Source organism: Takifugu flavidus, chromosome 17 (genome assembly GCF_003711565.1).
Source record: "Takifugu flavidus isolate HTHZ2018 chromosome 17, ASM371156v2, whole genome shotgun sequence".
Lineage (NCBI taxonomy): Eukaryota > Metazoa > Chordata > Actinopteri > Tetraodontiformes > Tetraodontidae > Takifugu > Takifugu flavidus.
Window position 1 is genome coordinate 12,125,595 of NC_079536.1, and position 20,137 is coordinate 12,145,731.

The 20,137-nt window shown below is 49.4% G+C and overlaps 3 protein-coding genes across 8 annotated transcripts; 2 read left to right on the forward strand and 1 right to left on the reverse strand.

Moving 5' to 3' along the window:
* The first annotated feature begins 1,100 nt into the window (after positions 1-1,100).
* slc22a17 (solute carrier family 22 member 17) lies at positions 1,101-9,827 on the forward strand. Of its 2 annotated transcripts, XR_008946733.1 has the most exons (11): positions 1,101-1,547; positions 2,711-3,248; positions 4,927-5,030; positions 5,558-5,712; positions 5,843-6,008; positions 6,385-6,509; positions 6,813-6,918; positions 7,001-7,224; positions 7,673-7,784; positions 8,187-8,649; positions 8,929-9,827. XR_008946733.1 is itself a non-coding variant. In XM_057012181.1 (10 exons), exons 2-10 carry the CDS (start codon positions 2,778-2,780, stop codon positions 8,461-8,463), a joined length of 1,740 nt encoding a protein of 579 aa, XP_056868161.1. In that variant the 5' UTR covers positions 1,101-1,547; positions 2,711-2,777; the 3' UTR covers positions 8,464-9,827. The 2 variants fall into 2 exon arrangements, 1 of the variants encoding a protein (XP_056868161.1); XM_057012181.1 differs by having other exon boundaries at positions 8,187-9,827.
* A 553-nt stretch (positions 9,828-10,380) lies between these two features.
* Positions 10,381-16,485, reverse strand: garem (GRB2 associated, regulator of MAPK1). Of its 4 annotated transcripts, none has more exons than XR_008946728.1 (7): positions 16,118-16,484; positions 15,194-15,334; positions 14,907-15,037; positions 13,285-14,487; positions 12,832-12,986; positions 11,231-12,743; positions 10,381-11,152 (listed from the first exon to the last, which is right to left on the reverse strand). XR_008946728.1 is itself a non-coding variant. In XM_057012152.1 (7 exons), the coding sequence occupies exons 1-6, from the start codon at positions 16,236-16,238 to the stop codon at positions 11,888-11,890; spliced, it is 2,607 nt and encodes an 868-aa protein (XP_056868132.1). In that variant the 5' UTR covers positions 16,239-16,484; the 3' UTR covers positions 10,381-11,539; positions 11,857-11,887. The 4 variants fall into 4 exon arrangements, 3 of the variants coding, with proteins under 3 accessions (XP_056868132.1, XP_056868133.1, XP_056868131.1); XM_057012152.1 differs by having other exon boundaries at positions 10,381-11,539; positions 11,857-12,743; XM_057012153.1 differs by having other exon boundaries at positions 10,381-12,740; positions 16,118-16,485.
* Positions 16,486-16,743: 258 nt separating this feature from the next.
* On the forward strand, positions 16,744-20,133 carry ncf2 (neutrophil cytosolic factor 2). 2 transcript variants are annotated; one of them, XM_057012214.1, is made up of 15 exons: positions 16,744-17,003; positions 17,209-17,291; positions 17,376-17,484; positions 17,646-17,780; positions 18,182-18,289; positions 18,368-18,427; positions 18,515-18,561; positions 18,644-18,785; positions 18,883-18,948; positions 19,032-19,086; positions 19,161-19,204; positions 19,287-19,435; positions 19,506-19,617; positions 19,693-19,810; positions 19,884-20,133. In XM_057012214.1, exons 1-15 carry the CDS (start codon positions 16,830-16,832, stop codon positions 19,970-19,972), a joined length of 1,491 nt encoding a protein of 496 aa, XP_056868194.1. In that variant the 5' UTR covers positions 16,744-16,829; the 3' UTR covers positions 19,973-20,133. The 2 variants fall into 2 exon arrangements, with proteins under 2 accessions (XP_056868194.1, XP_056868195.1); XM_057012215.1 differs by having other exon boundaries at positions 19,696-19,810.
* Positions 20,134-20,137: the final 4 nt, after the last annotated feature.

Consider the following 20,137-nt stretch of genomic DNA (forward strand, 5'->3'; position numbering starts at 1 on the left):
GGGATAAACTGTGGTGTTCCACAGCTGGAGTCTCACCACTGTCGTCAGGCTTCCTGAGGGAAGGACACAGTCTGGAGGACAGCTTGCATAGATTCATTCTGCTCTTTGCAGGGGGACACTCATCTCGCTGCATTTTCGCCCTCTGTCCTATATGAGGCCGCAGAGATGCAGCCTACTGCTCCTCCACGAAAGCGTGGCAATGTCTGACACATGCCACAACATGTGCACTCTCTGGGTTGATCATGCTTGAGATGTAGGTAAAGCTCACCTCCCAGCCAGAAATCTGGTGTGCGTCCGGGGTAGAGGTGTAGATGATGGGAGAGTCGGGACTGTGATAAATCTGTCTGCTACGGAAGGAGGTGATTTCATTCGTCAAATGGCCATTTGGATATACTTAATATGAAGCATGCTAATTAACTTGAGCAAAATTGTTTTGTATGTATGAAGGGGGCGCCACAACCAAAATCTTTCATTATTAGTTGACAAATTTAAATAAAGTTTGGATTTTAAAAATGTTTAATAATAAAATCGAGTTATGTTTTTAATAATTACAAGTCAAGGAGAACCACGGACGATTTTGTCGCCATCGTCTGGCAGAAAAATAAAGTGCAGCCTTTCTGTGCAGATTGTAGACAATAATCAAACATCTCACTCTTTCCACATTTTACTGGTATTTTGCTGTAAATCAATGGGGTAAAAATAAATTGGCCTTTTTTAAAAAAATAATTTTTATTTTCATGTTTATTTTATGTTTTGTTTTACATAAAATCATAACACAAGCACCCTATTTTGAGACAACATTGTAATCGCTCACATTTCTTTTCCTACATAGTGGTGCGATGAAATAAATCAGAGTAAATATAATTGAGAATTAAAGGTTTATTTATAGTGGAATTATCACAAGAAGGCAGCCAGAGTCTTGAAAACGTACACAAGTAATACAAATCCAGAATAATAAAATCACTATATCACTATAACTATAAAAAGACTACGTCATTGATGAATAGTTCCTTTATCACATCTTTAGCAGATGGTAATCATCTTTCATAAATACACGATCTTTGGGCGCCTTGCCTTGACAGCGCGTCTCTGTCCCGATTTTAGCCGAGTTTTACCGAAGAGCGCCGACGCCGGTGGAGCTTTCGCCCATAAACAGGCTTCTCCAGGCGCAGTTCCCAGGCTACCTTTGTCCGCGGCTGGTGGCCGGACGACGCCTTTTCCTTTCAGCTCATGTCTAACGCATTCATACCGTATTTGAATGTGTTTTTCTAGCGTTAGTATTACAGGCGTAGAACCGAACCGTAACGTCAATAAGCAGTGGCGTCAGGAGAGAGACGTAACATCAGCAAGCCAGCAGCGGACAGCACCTCTGGAAGTGGCGGCGGAGGGTTAGCTTCGCTCCGGACGCCTGTGAGAGACATTTTAACACTTGGCAGGCACCGAGGCGCAGAGCAGATACGCTAAATACAACTAAAAGCTACTCCTCGCTTCAGGTGGTTGACAACGAACAGTCGGCTCGTCTTTCATTCAACCGCAATTAAAAGAAGGTAAGTGAACGCCACATGTTGGGGGGGGGGGGGGGGGGGGGGGGGTCGCGAGGTCATTCTGGCCTCGCGTCCAACAAGAAGTCTAAAGATCAAAGCATCAAAGTGGCATTGGCACCTCACCTCTAAGGGATCAAACCTGAACGGAGCTTTGAGTCTCACTATATTTGGCTGTATTAGTGCAGGACTTTGATATTACTGATGTTGACCACCGTGACCCGCAGAGGGCAGCTACCAAAGGAAATAATAATTGATGTGGGCTGACCAGCATCCTGAATCCTGCTGATATGAGCGAGTCCAACCCCGACTCTTCGCCACCCGTGGCGTTGGAGGACAGGTAAATGGTCGGTTTTAGCAGTTCCCCACTTTACCGCCTCATCCCAGCGTTGGCACCTAAATGAAAGGGCAGCAAGCATTCCTTCCACGTCCTTCCCTCCTCTTCAAGCTCTTATATAACCCCGTGGGATCCCTTTTTAGTCCTCCCTGATCTCAGATCAGGGAAAAGGCAGCAGCAAGGACCATGTGCAGCCAGTAGGCCTGCAGATGGACCCCCCAGTCTGCAGGATCCTTTTAGAATTGTCTCAAAATCAGCTCTTTGTTAATCCAGCATTCAAACTTTGAACTCAAAATGAAACACGACTTCAGAAACTAGGTTTGGGAATGTTAAAGGAGAAGAGGTTGAACTTTTGTTGAACACAGTCGGTGACATTGACGGGTGGAATTTCAGTGTCCCAGTATTTCCCCAGAACTGTTGAATATTCTGGATGCCCACTGGTGCCCCGATGTGAGAATAAAGGAAGGAGCCTAATTTTCTCTCCTAAGATGTCCAAGATTTGCTTTAAAAATACACTTTGATTGTCGTGACTTGTGTGCTCGTTGCTGACCTTCGTGGTCCCTGCTTGGCACCTGGCTGGGCCCCTCTCCCCTCCATTTGGGTGCCCCCCCCGGCACAGACTGTTCACATTCCTCTGTCTGGAATGAAGAGAGCAGAGCTGCCAGCATCATGGTGAGGGGGGGGGGGGGCTTTCCTCTACCTCAACACCCACAATGAGCCTTTTCTGAGTAACAATACAGGGCAAACGTCCACATCGTGGTGTGTGAGACTGTGAAGTCCCTGCTGGACACATGAATTAATGAGTAAAACTGGTGTCTTTTTCCTCCGGCAGAGCTCCGCCACCTATCACCCCCCCACCATCAAGAGCCTCTACCTCCTCCCCAGATAGCCCCTTGGAGATGGCGTCGCCGGACTCCCCCCCTCTGGTGTCCCCTTCCCCGTGCCCTCCTCCCCCGCCGTCCCTCCCCTCCTCCCCGGTGCCTTCCTCCCCTGCTCCCTGCTCTTCCCTCCCTGTTCCACCCTCGCTGCCTCCCACTGGGGAAGTGATGGTGCTGGCCCTGGGCAGGAGGAAGCAAAGGGTTCTGATTGCCCTCTCCATCCTGCCTAACCTCTTCCTGGCCTTCCTGCTCTCTTCAGGCCCCCTCCTCACCCTCTCTCCACCCCACCACTGCCACCTGCCTTCAGTCACGCTATCGCCTGAGGTCCTGAATGCCTCCCTGCCCTGGGAGAAGGTGCCGGGGCCCGGGGGTGTCCTGGGTTTGTCCCAGTGTAAAGAGTATGTCAACGGCAGCAAGTCAGCTACGGTGGACTGCAGGTTCGGCTGGGACTACAACGTGACAGAGGGGCTGCGGCACAACATCGTTACCGAGGTAAGAGTCAATCCTCCTCCCGAACAGCGTTCTTCGGGATCCGTCCGCAGGGACGCAGCTGGAGACATTAGTGAACGGCCCAAACAGAAGCCTTCCAATAGTGGCAGTTTGGTGGTTACTTTTTAGTGCCAGTTTCTTTTTTGTTTCACCTCTTTGAACATCTGACTCGACAACCTTCAGGTCTGGTGAATAGTTTTAACCTTTTTATCGACAGAAAAAGAAGAAATGATCAGAGTCTCTACCAACATATGATTTAAAGAGACTTGAGACAACACAAATGTCCTCCGGGATCCCTGAAGGGTTTAAATCTCCCAGGAGGTGTGTTGACATGTTCACCAAAAGCCTGTTGATGTTCCTCAGAATGATCGAGTGATTGTCCGATCCGGAGTGTAGGAAGGCTTAAAGACCTGGGAAGGTGGATCTAGTTTACACATGGTCCATTTCCTGGACAGCGCTGCCTGAGTGGCATCGGAGAGTCGACCTATTGCACTTCAGAGATGGTGCTGAGATCCATTTATCTGGATTATTGAATATATACATCCTTTTTGTATATTCTCTATTCTATCCCAATTTTAGTTTATTTTTTATGCGTGCTTTTGCTGTTGTTGTGCCGTAAATTTCCCCGTGTGGGGCAAATAAAGGATCTGAATCTGAATACCACAACAAGGTTTGTGTGTGTTCACGCACTTGTGTTCTCTGGAAATGCACTGAAGCACTATTTAACATATGCTGTCCAGGGCACAGGCACCTGTGTGTGTGTGTGAGAGAGGGTGTTTGTTGGCCACTGATGTAAGAACCACGCCCGCTCCCCCAGGCTGTGGTACAGGGCCGCTAATCCGCCCACACCACTGCAGTGAGCTGAGGGGAGACAGAAACTCTGCCAAGGGAGGCGTGGAACAGCGGCGTTCTGGCACCTGCATTCTTCCACCGTTCTCTCCATCCTCCTCAGACAGAGTGACACGCACGGAAGGACTGACATGGTGGGATGATGTCACCTCAGTGCTGCTGATCAATAAGTGTTTCTGTGTTCTGTGGGTGAAGGAAACCACAACTATAAATATGCTATTTCACATATAAGCGCTTGTTCAGGTGTCCTAAATAGATGCCTGAGCTTAATTCAAACCGGTCTGTGGAGATTCCAAACTGGTCTGTTAGCATTTTCCCACTGTGGTTGCGTACATTCCTCCCTTATGAGGGCGGCAGGACAGGCCGGGCCGGGCCGGGCTGGGCCGCCTCGCCACCCTTTGCTCCACTGCTGCTCACTGTTGCGGCTCAGCGCCTCAGCAACTGGGCTGCTGACAATTTGGGACAGAATTTTATGTGTCTGTGTCTCATTTGTGCACGGCCTTTCCATCACCGGCCCCCTGTTCTTGCTCTCCGCCTCTTGGTCATTAAAATCATCGACGCCGGGCAGCATGAGCAGAATTCAGCCGTTGATGGAAATCGGTGCAGACCGGTGACGTAGTTAACACTCAGCAGCTATTAACTCCTCAGTTAAACGAAGAGTTCAAATGGACATGATGAAACCTTTTACTCATCAGTTTAGGTCACTCTGGTCTGACGAGTTAATGATTTTGAGTGAATTGCTGCTGTGTGCTGGTATCTGAGGGATGTTCCGAGTGTCGTTCTAATCTTTACTCGCATGACCTGATGATCTCTTTTGTTCTGTGCTCTGTAGTGGGACCTGGTGTGTGACTGGTACTGGCTGGTCCCTGTGGAGGAGGTGTGTTTCATTCTAGGCGTCCTGACTGGCTCTCTCACCATGGGCTATGCAGCTGACAGGTATACGGCACGCACGCGTGGGACACCTAGCTTAAAGAGGCTAGTCCAGTGTTAGGACACCAGGCTCGGTCTGGGCCCTCCAGTCAAGTCACAGAATGAACTTAATGGGCCCGGCTGGTGTGCTGGTGCCGTGGGAAACACGGTGGAACCTAACAAGAAGGTTCTTTGTTGGAGGCTCCAGAATGAAGGTTTCAGTCTGGGGTTTGTGTCTTCTTCCTGTGTCTCCTGGGATGGACAGGTGACGTCCTCAGGGGGACTTCCTGCCTCGGTTCTGTTAGGATAAAGTCTGAAGAGGGCTGGATGGAGCCAGCCTGGCTGTAAATGTCTGTAAACAAAAGCTGTAACCGTACAGATTGATAAACCATTGCCCTGTTCATCTTAATATTTAATCCTAGTATTAATGTTTAAATCAGCAGACTAATGCTCGGCCTGTGTTTATATCTGGGCTTTCCTCCCTCCGTCCTGACTGGGAGACTTAAAGATGCCTGTATCAATTTCCTCCTCACCCCACGCTTGTTTGTCTTCAGGGTGGGCAGGTCCAAGACGCTGCTGACCTCCCTCGTCCTGACGGTGGTGTGTGGGGTGCTGGTGTGCATCTCTCCATACCCCACCATCTTCATCATCACGCGCTTCTTCCTGGCGGCAGCCAGCTCAGGAGTGTACCTCACTCTGTACATTATCCGTGAGTATTTCCTCCATGCGCAGAACCACCCGTCAAAGCTGAAACGTGACTTCATCTCCTCGCGCTGCGGCCTGGGGCGGCGTGACCACCCCGACTGTCGTGTTTGGTTTACGGCTGTTTGGTCTGGCAGGTCTGGAGCTGTGTGAACCTTCTCTGAGGTTGGTGGTGACCACGTTGGCCGGGCTGATGACAGTAGCCGGACAGCTGCTGCTCCTGGCTGTTGCCCTGGGCTGCAGCACATGGAGGTGCATGCTGGGGGCTGGTGCTGCCCCCCTCACACTCTTCCTCACTTATGGGTACGTGCCTGCACGCGTCAACACGTATTTCTATCCTTTCCTAGGTTTTCGGCTGTAAAAGCGGCTGATGGAGGGGGTAAATTAATGCCTGGGAGCACTGATCTCACCTCTTATCATGCCTGAGCCTGCAACGCACATCACAAGTCATTAAACCCGCCCCTCTAACACCTCGTCCCAAAATAAACCATCCATTTTCCAAACAGATTAACGGGTGATTACTGGAGGTAATGAACAGGTTTCCAGTACAGAATGGAAACTCTCCGGATTTAGAGTGAACCTTGATGGTTATGAATGAGCAGATCTGTGTTAATGCAGCCAAATCTTGAGCCTGGAGAGATTAAAGAGCGGAATTCTGCTTTGTGCCTCCGTCCTGCAGCATTCCTGGGGTATTTCCAGAGTCCCCGCGCTGGCTCCTTCTGTCAGAGAGATCTGCAGACTTGAACTCCTTCAGCGAGAGGCGAAGCTCCAGCAGAGATGTGAGGGACGATGAGCGATTCACAGGTGCGCCTGCAGATACACCTTTGAAGTTCCGTCTCTCCGAGTCCCTCCGGGTCCCATTTCTGCACCGCGTCTGGTTCAATCATCAGCCAATGAGAAGGCGATGTTAGGGATGGTTTAGTCGAGCGGATTTAAAGTGCGATTCCTGTCTTGGAAAGAGAAAAAGAGCTTATAGATGACAGAGTGAATGGAGAGAAAGCTGCTACATCATATCAGCCTCAGTTAACTGCCCCAGCTGCTGTCCTCCCGTGGACGACCTCTCAACACCTCAGTGATGTATTGATTGTCTTTGTCCACCTGCGGCAGAGCTGGAGTCAGAGTTGGCCCCCACCTCCAAGCCCCACCTGTCCTTCCATGAGCTCTTCCACAGCAAGAACATCTGGAAGAACATGTGTGTGCTGGGCTTCATCTCGTGAGTCAACGCTCGGCAATTTGTCCTTGTAGAAACCGGTTCCTGCTGCAGTCTCACGTGTCCCGCTTGTTTTCCTGCTCAGGTTCATCTCTCACGGCATCACTCACTGTTACAGCTCTTTCCGGGGTGACGTCAGAGGCACGGGCCCCAGTTTCTACTGGATGTACCTGCTCTCTGTGTGTGCAGGGGGTGGAGCCTGGCTGTTGCTCTGGGCAACAGTCAACAGGTGCGGTCGCCGTGGCATCTTGCTCCTCTCCATGACCATGATGGGCCTGGCCTCTCTGATCCTGCTGGGGCTCATGAAGTGTAAGTGGGCTTCACTTGCCAACGGGATGTTTTCTGGGATGAACGTAGAATCGGAACAACAAAGATGTCTTCAGCTCCCCTTCCCTGATTCACCACCACTGAGGCTGATGGGAGACTTTAGTCAACAGCTTTGCTGTTTTATAAATCTGCCTGGAGTGGTGGCTTATTTTCCAGGTTTAGCACCGTAGGTCACCTTCTGTACCTTCTGAAAGGTGTAACTGATCTGCTTTGTTCATGGAAAATTACAGGCAGGTGGTTTTGTTGTGGAAACAATCGCACACTGTTGCTTTGGCCTCCATCGCCCCCTTGTGGCAGAAAGTGTGAATCGCTGTGATATTATGTAGGACACTGCAGTGGCAGGAAAGTCAAAGGTGTTTCAGATTATTGGGTCAATGTTGGATCAGGATAAGTCGATAATGATCCCCACTAACCCGTGCGTGTCCTTTAGATCTCAGTGAAACGGCCATCACCATTTTCTCTGTGGTGGGTCTGTTTGCCTCCCAGGCCACCACCTCCCTGTGCATCCTCTTCACTGCAGAGATTATGCCGACCATTATCAGGTAACACTCACACACACCTGCACACAGCAACCCCCCCCCACACACACATTTTTCTCCTTTGGAATAATGTGAAAACCCACTGAATCCTTGTATAAACAGGTGGTGACGTAAAGACGCGATAATGTTATTGCATTCCCCAAAGTTGAGGGGCCGTACGAGTTCCTGACCAGACGGCTGATTTAATGATGACCATCAGTAACAGACCGATGGCTAACGTGCACGTGCACTGATTTTACAATCTCCGGGATGTTCCATCATATTCCATGTAGGACGTTTTGTAAAGCACAGATCCTTTTTTTGGACATGCCGACAGTTGAAAACAGGCCAAAACCAGTTTTTTTTGGTTTTCTTTTGTGTGTTTTTTTGTGATGCATACAATAAAAACGTGTCCTCTGTCCCCAGGGGCAGCAGCGTGGGCACTGTTCTGGCTCTGGGCTGCATAGGTCGCCTCAGTTCTCCCCTCATGGACTTGAGGAATCACTACGGTTACTTCCTGAACCACGTGGTCTACTCCTGTCTGGCTCTGCTGGCCGTGCTGTCCATCCTGCTGTTGCCAGAGAGCAAGAGGAAGCCTCTGCCCCAGACACTGGCGGACGGGGAGCAGTACAAGCGCCCCCCGCTGAGCAGGAGGCGGAGGGACAATGTGCCGCTGCTGGCCACGCCCAACCCTGAGACCTAACGCTGGTCTCCTGAAGAGGCGTGGTGGGACTGTGCTCCGATCATTCACTCCAGCCATCGATCTCATCCGCGCAGAGCGGCGTGGAGACGGACGGGAAGAGGTGAAGCCGATCCGACGCCCCGCGCTTCCTCACATCATCCTCCGACCATTTCAATCAGGCAGCTGAGCGGAGTCGGCACGTCCCTCGTGAGTAGGTGTTCGGAGAGGTGACACATGTCCACGCACACACGTAGGGAAGTGCTCCGTCCTGTGGAGACACAGTAACAGACCCTGCTGTACACGGTCCTCACCTCAGACGTGTCCTGTAACCCATGTCCCCCACCAGATGTCCAGGAGACGTCTAATTTAGTCCTTACTCATGTCCTAAACGACTTATTTTCTGTGGCGGCCGACGGTTTGTTTTAAGACCTGATGGGTCTTAATGCCAAATGTTGATGATCAATGCCTTGTAAATATTCTGGACAGAGTTTCTTGAACTCCTCTGGGCGCCCTCACGACTGGAAACTGACAGTAACGCGACGCGGTGAGGAAGCTGCGGAATGACGTGGTGATTCCTTTAGACCCAGGATTTTCTGAATGTAATATCAAGGCTGGCATCAGAGGCTGACACCAGCCTCCAGTCATGGTGGAACTGTCCTGATCAGGCCCGGAGCAGCCGAGTCCGTGTCCAATTTGTGTCGTTATGGAACATCATCGGTAAAGTATTTTAAATCTTGAGCCTAATATGAATAAATTGGGTTGGTATGAAGATGTGATCCGACAACAATGAAGGGGTGAACTGTACCAACCGTCCAGCATGTTTGGAATCACCGAAGGGCTTGTTCTCTCCTTAGCTGCTTCTTGGCTCTCTCAGGTGACCTGCAGGATGACGGATGGCTTCAGGGGTTGGAGGTCATCATATTGTGCTCTTCATTCCTTGGATGTGTTTGCTGATGACTGCGCTCCACGGTGGTTTGTTCAGGAGCTGAGGAACTCCTCAAACCTCTTCCACCACTCGCCAGTGTTTGTCCTGAGAGCCTCTTTGTTGCTGTTGTTGCTAATGCTGTTAAATAAGACCTTAACTGAAGCTGAGTTTGCTGGCTGTAGGAGATCTATAGGCAGAAACTGACCTGTTTAATATTTATGACCTCTTTTAATCCTTTTTGTGATAGGTGTGAAATAGAGGTGGGAGCTATATAATTTGGAGTAATAAATGGAAATCACTGATCATTTTAATCTGTCAGGCTTCTCTGTATGTCACTTATACAGATTCGTTAGTACAGCACTAGCCTGATTTACTGTAAAATAAAAGTCCTTTATGTAAGCAGGTTTAAGTTTATACACTCATTACAAAATTAAACAGAAAACGTGGGTTCATTTTCAAAGCTTGTGGACTGTTTGTTGGTGATACTGTCTGAATTCTATGAATTTTAAACTGATCGACTTCTTACGTGCGATGCCTGACCGACAGGGGGCGCCAGAGGACAGTGAGGTACAGGCCGCTGGAGCTCGGAGGTCTTTGGAAATAAGATTATACATTTCAAGGAACAGTTGCAGGTGCTTCAGCTAATTATTGCGTTGTCACCTGTGAATAGAGGAGCTGAACATGTGACCGAGGCTGCAGTCGCATCTTCAGAGTATTTCATTTCTCCACGTTTGAACCCTGTTCGAGGAATCCGAAGGAATCAAAAGCAGAAGTGTCGCAGTTTTCGGAGAAGATGATGTTGGCCTATTTGGCGCAACGCAGGAAACGGCTGCTGTAAGACTCCACAAAAGCAGAACAGAGGAACATTTCTCCATTTTTTGCATCACTCGGGTGGTTGAGGACCATCAAGGAAAGAAACAACACATCAGAAATGGAAATCTTCACAAATCACCTTAGATTTCAGTTTAATATGCCGTGGCTAACAGGAGGGGCACTGATAAACCACACACAGCTATGAATTAATCCATTTTATTTGATTATACAATCAAAAAATAAGGAAAGAGCTGAGTTAAGACAGCTGAGCCATCGTGATCAGGCGATTCTGTCGCACCAGAATCGATAATCAGGCTGAATGTTGGTGAACTGGGCCGGGTGCTAATGAACAGGATCAGGTTTTGTACTTTGGCGTGCAGTTTTATTGATCTGAATTGAACACTGAGGCATCATCGCGACCCATAATACTTGATTAGTTGTTCCTTCCCTTATTTTGCAGCTGTGTTGCATAGGACAGTAACCATGGAGACACGCAATCATCCCTGTACGTGACAGAGAAGAAGTTAAAGACCATCTGTCCACAGGGTTTGCTTAATCTGCCGCCGTACGGCCTGAAGATCTTCGATTCACGAGCCCAAATAAAGTTTTACACAATTCTGCAAACAATACAATTTGCACATACGCCCCCCCCCCTAAAAAAATATTAGTAATCACTGTCTTAAAAAAAAAATACAATTGTAGTCGCACAAAATTAAAAAATACCAAGGAAATATGTAACACCCCGCTGTAAAAAGTAGTGTTGAGGGGAAAAAGATCCGACCTGAGCTGTAAAAAGCTGCTGCACCTTCATTTATCACCAACAGCCTGACGAGCACCGGCCTGCACATCTCCTCCATAGCTGCATGAGTCTCCTTCCCAAAAGCTTTGGTACCAGTAGGAACATTTCTGATCTCAGCGTCACGTAGAACGCGCACAGACGAGGACGAGTAACGAGGACGGAACGTTTAAGGTCTGCGGGTTAAGGCACAAAAAAACATTCACCTGCTTTTAAATTACACACAACACAGAACCAGAATAAAGCAGGAGTACCGTTTAGTGTTCGGGGGACAGTGGTCAACACCTCGTAACCTATGACCTGGACTGCATGTATGAGGCTGGAGCCTACCAAAGTGCACAATGCATCGTGTTTGCTGTCTACGTGGCCCATCCGTGCTGTCAGTCCCGGATTCAACGCAGCTTTTGTTCCAGGCGTCAGAAATGAGCTCTTGCATCAAGAGAGGTTACATCTTCTTGCATATATAAGAAACCGTGATCATTCTTTACAGTCGTTAGCTTATTTTTACCTGCTTTTCACTTTTTTACGTGTTGATCGGTGATCTTGGGTGTTCAGAAAGCCACCTTTAAATAAAACGCATCATTATTATTGTTGTTGTTATTATTATTATTACTGTGCTCTTTCCAGAATCTGAGACTGCAGGATGTTCTCCGTGGTCTCTTTTAGACTCGTGGGCTTTGGGTCGTAGTAGCCAACATCAAGACGTCGTCACGAAAGTGCCAAATGTCTGCGTTTGGTTAGTAAATAGCAGACGGTGGGATAAACCGGTCTGGGGAGGATTCCCCAGCTCGTGTGCCTTACCCAGCTCACAGTAACCAGGACTCGCATCCTCCCAGAGTCTCTGTGAGCTGCTGTGCATAGCGAATATCCTGAACTTTACCTGGACGGTAGAACAGCCGCGCCTCGGCCTCCTAGATCTTGGGTCGCCACCCGTTGATGAACTGCAGGAGCTTCTTCACCTGCAGTTTGCTCAGCTTGAAGTCCTCAGAGAGAATCTCCTCTGTGAGCTGCAGCAGCAGATTCCCATCAATCTTCTCCGACACGAAGAGAGAGGCGATGTCGTCCGGCAGGCCGATGAACCGCAGAGATTTGGACACCTCCTCGATAGAGAGACCTGCCAGGCTGGAGGGGGGCTGCCACTGAGCGGGGGTGGGGCAGAGCGGGGGGCAGTTAGGTGTTGCAGAGCTAGACGCGCTCTCTTTGGTCCCGTCCCCCTGTTGCGGGGGTGAGCTGCTCAGAGGTTCCCTCAAAGGTTCCTGCTCACTTTTACAGAAGGACCCAGGGAACGTGTCTCTGCACGTCTTGGTGGCGTTTGTTTTTGACGTTCTTGGCGGTAGGATGGGACAGGAGAGGCTCTGTTTAGTGTTGGACTCCTCTATCGGCTTGTCTCTGTACATTTCTGAGTTGTAACTGGAGGATTTGGTGCAAAACTGATTCAGAGAAGTTTGTAAGTTGAAGTCCTGACCGTGCTCCCTGCCGTCAAAGTCCACGAGGCTGGACGTGCAGGCTTTGGGGGCGTTCAGGGACCTTTTCCTGGGGTAGCTGTAGTAGCTCCGGCAGCTGGCTGGCTGAAACTCATCCGTGCTGTGCGTTTCTCCTCCACTGAAGTTATTGGGCCACGACAGCCTGGACGCCAGCAAATCCGATGGCAGGCTACCGCTGGGCAAGGCAGCCTCGGGCTCCGTGCAGCTGGATTTGGCCCAGTTAGCGCAGGGGTAGCACAGGTGGTCCTGTGGCTCGGCCGCCTCCGGCTCACACGCTCCGCTGCTGGAGGAAAAGACAGCTGCGGTCACTTCCTCACACACATTACATCTCCAGAAATGTGGACCGCTGCAGGTGTAAACAGAGATCTTACATGTTGTGGAGACCAGAGGAATAATAGGACAGGGTTGGACTGGGACTGCGGGTGTCCTGCTGCAGGGACTTGGACAGAATGGGCACCAAGGGCATCTGTTTGGAGCTGCGCGGGGGGATGGGCGGCGCGTTCAGGAGACGGCATTCTTCCTTGACCTGGGCAGACAGACATGAACTCAAAACGCTGCTGTGCTGGTTCATGCGCTGGACTCCACCTTTAACGCCACCTATCGTCTCACACTCAGGCTGGTGCCGGGCCCGTTTGTTGCTCACGGGGACAAAGAGACGCAAACTCTGCTGGAGCAACAGCAGCGTGGCAATAAACGGGAACGCTGGTTATGAAACGACTTCCTAATCAAAAGAATGTGAGTTTCCTCCGATCCTCCACCTGTTAAACTGCCCTGTAACCACGCGTGTCGTCATGGGGAAATGTAGCCTGATCGATTATACTCACAGCTTCAGACTTGGGCGGAACCGGCGGCGGCGTGAGAGACACATCTGGGCTGGCCACCGCCACCAGAGGACAGGAAGTGGGGTAGGACAGAGCTGCGCTCGTCCCACAACAGCTGCCGACGCCGCGGATCCCTTCGCTTATTGCGGGCTTCTGGACCTGGCCTCGCAAGTGGTCCAGCCAAAGCTCCTCATAGGGGACGTCTGCCCTGTTGTGGGACGGCTGAGGACTCGTGTTGTCCAACAGTTCGGGAAAGAAGTGCTCGCTCTCGCCCGAGTCCGGGGGGTTGTTGTCAGAGGGGAGGAGGGCCCAGTCTCCACAGAACGCCATGCAGCCCTGCAGGTTGACCTCGCTGTTGCCGTGCAGGTTGCTGCCGTACACGCACACGGACAGACGGTGGAAAGACTGGGTGAGCTCATCCCGAGCGTAGCTTAGCGAGCTGGGGATCTGCGTGTAGTTGGGCCCCCCGTTGGACGTGCAGCTGCCGCCGCCGCTGCCGCCGCAGCTGCCGTTTCCGCTGCATTTCTTGGGGCTCTTCCCGTCGTCGTTCCAGTCTGCCCGCACGTCCCGGACGGCCCGGGAGTAGTCGTCGATGTCAAACTGCTCCTGGCAGAAGGAGAACCAGCGGTGCACCATAGTGTCCAGCCACAACTCTCCCTGCAGGAGCTCCTCGGGGACAATAAATCGGGGCATGGCCATGTGGAAGGGAAAGTGGACGGGGATAATTTTGCTGCTTCTCAGAATGCAGCACACGACCACCGTCTTGGTCTGGACGTTGACCAGTTTGTAGCGGTGACCTTCTCGAATGAGGTGCAGGTCGTGCTGGTTGCGGGGCGGGCTGCCGGGCACCGTCACGTTGACGGGGAGACGCGTCTTCTCCACGATGTCCCTGATGGTGTGCTCGCCGTCCTGCATCTGGAGCTCCGTCGGGCTGCAGGTGCTGAACCGGCCTTTGCACTGGAAGGGGAGGCTGATGCTCTCGTTGGTGCGGTGGTTCATGCAGATGAGGCAAGGCATCTTTCCTCGGCCCATCTTGCTGATGGAGTTTAGCTTACCGATCTTCTTGAAAATGGTGTTGAACCTGGATTTTTCTTTGGAGGTTTTGGCATAAAGAATCTCAGCTTGTCCCATTAATGTCAGTTCATCGCCAGTACTCAGGGTGATGTTGTAGACCTCGGTGTCTTCGTTGCATTCTCCTGACGCCATCTGTGGGAACAGGACACCAAGATGAGCTCTCACAGTCCAGACGTGGGAAAAAAGAGCTCAACGATCTTGATTTGTGTCGCGCCATTACTTCATATCGAACAGACTTCAGAGGAATATCACGTAAATGACCCAGAATGCGTGGATTCAGTTCTCTTTTCAGTAAATTCAATTGTGCAAGCACATTTCTGTTCAGACGTTCCCGGTCTGTGTCCAACGCTAACGAAACACGTCAAACTCGGCTGTCAACTGTTGAAACTACGGTCAGCTTCACTAACAATCTGTCACCTCTGGTGATACAAAGTAGGACTGAATAAACAAGAAACAGGAGCTTCCTGTTATCAGCAGATATCTCTCTGTTCTTTACGGGAATACGAACCATCCTTCAGCTGCATTAAATAACCAAATAATGTCACCTGTACCTTAACATTGAACGTGATTTCCTCCATGACGTACACTCTCTCAGGGAACGCTTTGGCCACCTCCTCCACGCTGTTGAAATACTGCACCGGTTCTTTGACATCCCTGTCCTGCTCCAGTAACTTAAACTGGCCTAAAGTGGGAAGGAAAATAATAATGGCCTCGAGCACAGGGAGTATTTTGGGATTAGAAATATACAGTAAGCTACAACATCTGACCTCTGCTTTCAATAATACAGAAATTAGAAGCCATGAACAAATACGAGAGCACCCACAGACACGCAGCTCACCTTCATAGTGCACTGGGATCTCTATTTTTGGCCCAATGACATAGTGTCCCTCCTCCAGACTGTGAGCGGTAATAGTTGTCCATTGACGACAGGAATGAATTAGGAGGTAGTCGTTGTCTCTGAGCCCTTCAACTACCTGGCCTGTAGGGACACAACCAGCAAACACACATTTAACCTAACCCCCAGGAATAGTACACTTAAAAAACAGGCTACAGAACGTGATGTAAACAGCATCTGTCCCATGGGAATGTGGCAAAACTGATATCTAATCACTTCTTTCCCCCTTTAATGAAATAACTGCACTGATCACTCGGCTGAATGTCTGAAAAGGGGATAATTTCTTTTAATGGCACAATCATTCATTGGTGTTTGTACCAAACGTGCATTTGCTTGACTACTGAGGTCGTGCACGTTAAAGTTGCTCTCTTCCATAGAGGACGGTGCTCTTATCCATCCTGAATTGTAACCTTGTATTTCCAAGAGTGTAGAATGTCAAACGCATCCTCAATAATAGCATCTTTCTCAAAGTTCAAATGCTTGTTTAGCTGTCAAACCAGCTCATGCACTAATAACCTGCATTTTATTTAATAGCTTCCACCTTAATGTCAATATGTTTTTTGGACTTGAGTGAACAATAAAATCGTCTTGTTTAAGCTGTTTTCTACTTTTACTCCTTCAATAAGGAAACCCAAAGACTTAATTGACTCCCACCTTAAGATGCCCAGCTGACTGAGGACAGGGGATTTATACATGCTCCATCATATAAAAACGCTGAATCAATGAAAGATGAATATTACACGTCAACGTGTCGCTTTCTTTAAAAAACAGACAATATTCCAAATCCGTCAGTTTTCCTTTGGCAGCTAACTAGCGCTGCAGTGGCTCTAGCAGGAGAAAACTTTGTAACAACATAAGGTTACTAACCATTATCCAGCTTGACAATTTGAGGCAATCTGTAAGAGCTGACAAGTTGATCTAATGGTAAAGATGTAGTACTCCATGTAATATCTTTTAAATTGTTGTACAACATTGTTCCAAGGTCCATTTTGCTAGCTTACTTTAGCCAAATAGACAGCTAAAACTGTGTAAACACGGCTCGAAAAGGCGCCTCCAACGTAACAGATGTGTAATAAACTAGCTGTCCATCTACGCGTTTAGAGTTGCCTTCTCGTTGTTTATTAGCAGCGACATATGTCTAAGTATCATTAATATCCGCTGCCTGATAATCCAGCAAAGCCATGTTTGTTTAACTAGCGACGACTGCATCAGGGCAATGGTCGCGGGGCAGAGGGGAAGCGGAAACACGTCACGCCAGGCTTTACAAAATAAGAGCGCTCGTTTAAAAACACATTTCTGTCGGGATTCTTGGCAAAAAAAACAAAAAAACACCTGTATTCTAAAGACGCACCGGTAGTTTTACTATGATGTAGCGCGTGCAAGTGTCTAAAGAATCAGAGGGTTATTTAGCTTTTTATGATGCTTATTATTTATATAACACTCAGCCACCCACACTGACATTGCTAAATAAAGGTTGCATATTGCGTTGAGTAAATCACTCCTCCTGACTTCCTCTGGTTCAAATCAGTAGAACTTCCTCCGTTTTGTCCACAGCTCAGTGTTCTGGGCAGCTGTAACGATGTCTTTTCTGGACACTCTCAAACAGTGGGACAAGGCCTCCACTGTGGCCGACAAACAGGAATTCTCTGAAGCACTGGAGATTTTCTTGTCTATTGAAGAACCAAACTCCAAAATCTATTTCAACATTGGCTGCCTCCATCTGCTGAATGACGACTTGAGAGATGCTGAAAAGGTAAACTTCAAATATGAACTACAACATAACATTGCATCACCATGGTATAGTTCTCGCCAAGTCAAGTTAAATGTAGTTAGTATAGTTTAGAGGCAGATATATGACACATATGTCTGAAAGTGCAATTCACCGTAAAAAAGAGAAGTTTAGGAAGTGGACCACTTCCTCTTTTTGTTGGAGAGCTGACTGACTTATTGTTTCTCAGGCGTTTGATTCCAGCATTTGCAAAGATGAACATCTGGCCGTTGCCTTCTTTCAAAGAGCAATCACGTTTTACAAAATGACCAGGCAAGAATACGTCACCTCAATACACTCATGTCATATATGTCATGTACTGCACACGCCAGCCAAATCAACTGTGTGTGTTTGAAGATATGAGGAGAGTTTAGCTGATTTCCAGCAGACTTTGAAAGAGCTGAGAGGCAACCAGCTGATAGACTACGGCGCCCTCGGCCTCAGATACAAACTGAACGCGTGTGAGGTGAGCACGGGCGTTCTCACCCCCCCCCCCCAGGCAACGGGTGGATCTTGTAAATTGTCTGCTAAAGCTTCGACAGACGTTATTTATGTATTCAGTAAAACAAATTTATGCACAATTGAAGCGTCATTAGGTTCTAATTCGTGGTCCGTGTGCGCTCGCAGGTTCTCCACAATATTGCCCTGACAGAGGCCCAAATGGGTCACTGGGAAAAAGCCCAGGAGAGCCTGGTGAAAGCTCTGGACTACAGAACAGAGAGCAAACTGGGTATCATCGACAATGCCCTGCAGGCCACCCTGGTCAGGGTTCACTCCCTCCCTCCCTCCCTCCCTCCCTCAGTCCCTCCCTCCCTCCCTCCCTCCGTCCCTCCCTCCCTCCCTCCCTCCTCCCTCCCTCCCTCCCTCACTCCCTCCCTCCCCCCTCCCTCCTTCCCTCCCTCCCTCCCTCCCTCCCTCACTCCCTCCCTCCTTCCCTCCCTCCCTCCCTCACTCCCTCCCTCCCTCCCTCCCTCCCTCCTTCCCTCCCTCCCTCCCTCACTCCCTCCCTCACTCCCTCCCTCACTCCCTCCCTCACTCCCTCCCTCCCTCCTTCCCTCCCTCCTTCCCTCCCTCCCTCCTTCCTTCACTCCCTCCATCACTCCCTCATGAGCTGGATTTATTATCTCAACAGTCTTTGACAGACATTATCTCACCTTCAACAGAAGCAGAAACTTTTCAAATTAATTGGGTTCCCTTCAAAAGTGCTCTTTAAACCAAATAAGCACTATGTAGCTGAGCTGGAGAAGAAGGACTATCTGGGCAAAGCAAAGGTAACATCTGACCTCATGTTTGCTTACTCTTTATTGACTTTACCAAAAACAGAGATAAGCCTGACTTCCTGTCTTCAGGTGGTTGCTTCTGTGGTGCCTCAGGATGAATTCTCGGGATTTGCTCCGCTGATGCCACAGGTGACGTGCGCGTGGAAGTGTTTTTATTTACGGAAGTTTGGAGTTTGCTGTAACACTCGTGGTTGTCGGTTCTGCTTCATCCGACAGGTTGAAAGCGGCCAAACGTTTTCCAAACCCGAGCCTGAGCGTCTGAGGTAGAACCCCATGAGATTTCAGTTCCTGGATAAAGAACAGAACCATGACTAAGGCTGAAGTGATGGCGTTCCATCTCCACAGGGCTCTGGAAGGAGAACCGCACACTGTTCTGTACAAGTTTGTTCCCGAGACCAGTGACGAGCTGGCCGTGGTGCCGGGAAACGTGGTGTTTGTGCTGCAGAAGGGGGCCGACAACTGGGCCTCCGTGGTCTTCAATGAGAGAGTGAGAAATGTCAAACGCATGCTGTGATGAGGGACTAATTCTGTGAGAGGGTGAATTCCTGTCCCTCGAGGATTCATCATTTTCCTATCATCCCCAGAGGGGACTTGTTCCTTACAATTACCTGGAACGTTTGGAGATCACGATGGCTTCCAAGCAGAATGATGTAAGAACCTGGTCTCCTGTCCAAGGCGGCATTTAAGGGTTTGAAATAACTGTGGAATTTTTCTCTTCATTAATGTTGGACAGGTACAATCCAGGCCTCCATCTCGACAACCTCCAACCAGGCCTGAAAGGAAATCAGGTAGATCTGAGCTGAACTAGAGTGCAGACACAATGACCTGCTCCAATTTTAACACATTTTTGTCAACCTCCGAGGTCTCCCGCCCTGTGCTGACGACAGGAGAAACACGCAGATGAAGGTGTGCTGAAAACTGCTGAGTCGCTTTATGAAAACGCTGCGTTAACGGTGCAGCAGCGCTGATTTCTGCCCTCGAATTCCAGGAATCAGAGCTTGCCGACGACTACTGCGTCGTCAAAGTCCGATACACGTTCACCTTCGCCATCTTGGTCCCACGCGGCTCCTCCTACGCAATGCTGGCTGAGAAAATCAGCGAGAAGCTGTCCGTCCCCGCCAACGCCATCGTGCTGAGGTAGGACTCCTGAACCCACCCTCAGGGGCGAGAAGCTTCCCATCTCACCCGTTACTCCCGTTCCCTTCAGTTTGAGCTCAGAGGCAACAGAACAGAATGTGATCGACGGCGGCACGGACATGGAGGGGGTGTGGAGTCGCGTCAGCGACCGCTGCATCACGCTGTGGTGTCGTCTCGCCCAGGTGAGTCGCCTCGTTTGAACCGATCCTTGAGCGATCGCCATGGAAACCATTACAAACGGCGCTCGTCTTTGTCAGCAGACCAATGAAAGGGTCCAAAAAGAGAGTAGCCTGCTGGCACTTCACTCCTACGACTCTTCAAACCCAGAAGATCTCAGTTTTCACCAAGGAGACAGGATCACGCTTCTCTCAAAAGGTAACAAACCTTCAATATCCAAACTGACTGGAAGAGGCGCCACTCCGACGTGTTAACCGCCCCCTTTCTTTAGTGAACCAGGACTGGCTGGAGGGGGAGTTTAATGGAAATACTGGGATATTTCCTGCTGCCTTTGTGGAGGAAGTTCCTGCCAATGGATAATAATTTAAATAAACATAAAAGCTATTTATTTCCTCTTTGAAAACAGAACGCCTACAAGTATTGAAATATCCAAATCAAGTTAAGGGACTCTGATAGAGATTGTTTACTTCTATTTAAACCCACAAAAATCCACATTTTAAATAAAGCTGATAAATGAACAAGTCT

Excerpts from the sequence above, each read along its gene's own strand:
- slc22a17 (XM_057012181.1), top strand. The coding sequence starts at position 2,778 with ATGGCGTCGCCGGACTCCCCCCCTCTGGTGTCCCCTTCCCCGTGCCCT. Across the intron at positions 6,919-7,000 it reads TGTGTGCTGGGCTTCATCTC|GTTCATCTCTCACGGCATCA; the intron begins GTGAGTCAACGC and ends TTTCCTGCTCAG. Across the intron at positions 7,785-8,186 it reads ATTATGCCGACCATTATCAG|GGGCAGCAGCGTGGGCACTG; the intron begins GTAACACTCACA and ends CTCTGTCCCCAG.
- garem (XM_057012152.1), bottom strand. The coding sequence starts at position 16,238 with ATGGACCTTGGAACAATGTTGTACAACAATTTAAAAGATATTACATGG. Across the intron at positions 15,038-15,193 it reads GATCCCAGTGCACTATGAAG|GCCAGTTTAAGTTACTGGAG; the intron begins GTGAGCTGCGTG and ends TTCCCACTTTAG. Across the intron at positions 14,488-14,906 it reads AAATCACGTTCAATGTTAAG|ATGGCGTCAGGAGAATGCAA; the intron begins GTACAGGTGACA and ends CTGTTCCCACAG.
- ncf2 (XM_057012214.1), top strand. The coding sequence starts at position 16,830 with ATGTCTTTTCTGGACACTCTCAAACAGTGGGACAAGGCCTCCACTGTG. Across the intron at positions 17,004-17,208 it reads ACTTGAGAGATGCTGAAAAG|GCGTTTGATTCCAGCATTTG; the intron begins GTAAACTTCAAA and ends ATTGTTTCTCAG. Across the intron at positions 18,290-18,367 it reads ACTATCTGGGCAAAGCAAAG|GTGGTTGCTTCTGTGGTGCC; the intron begins GTAACATCTGAC and ends TCCTGTCTTCAG.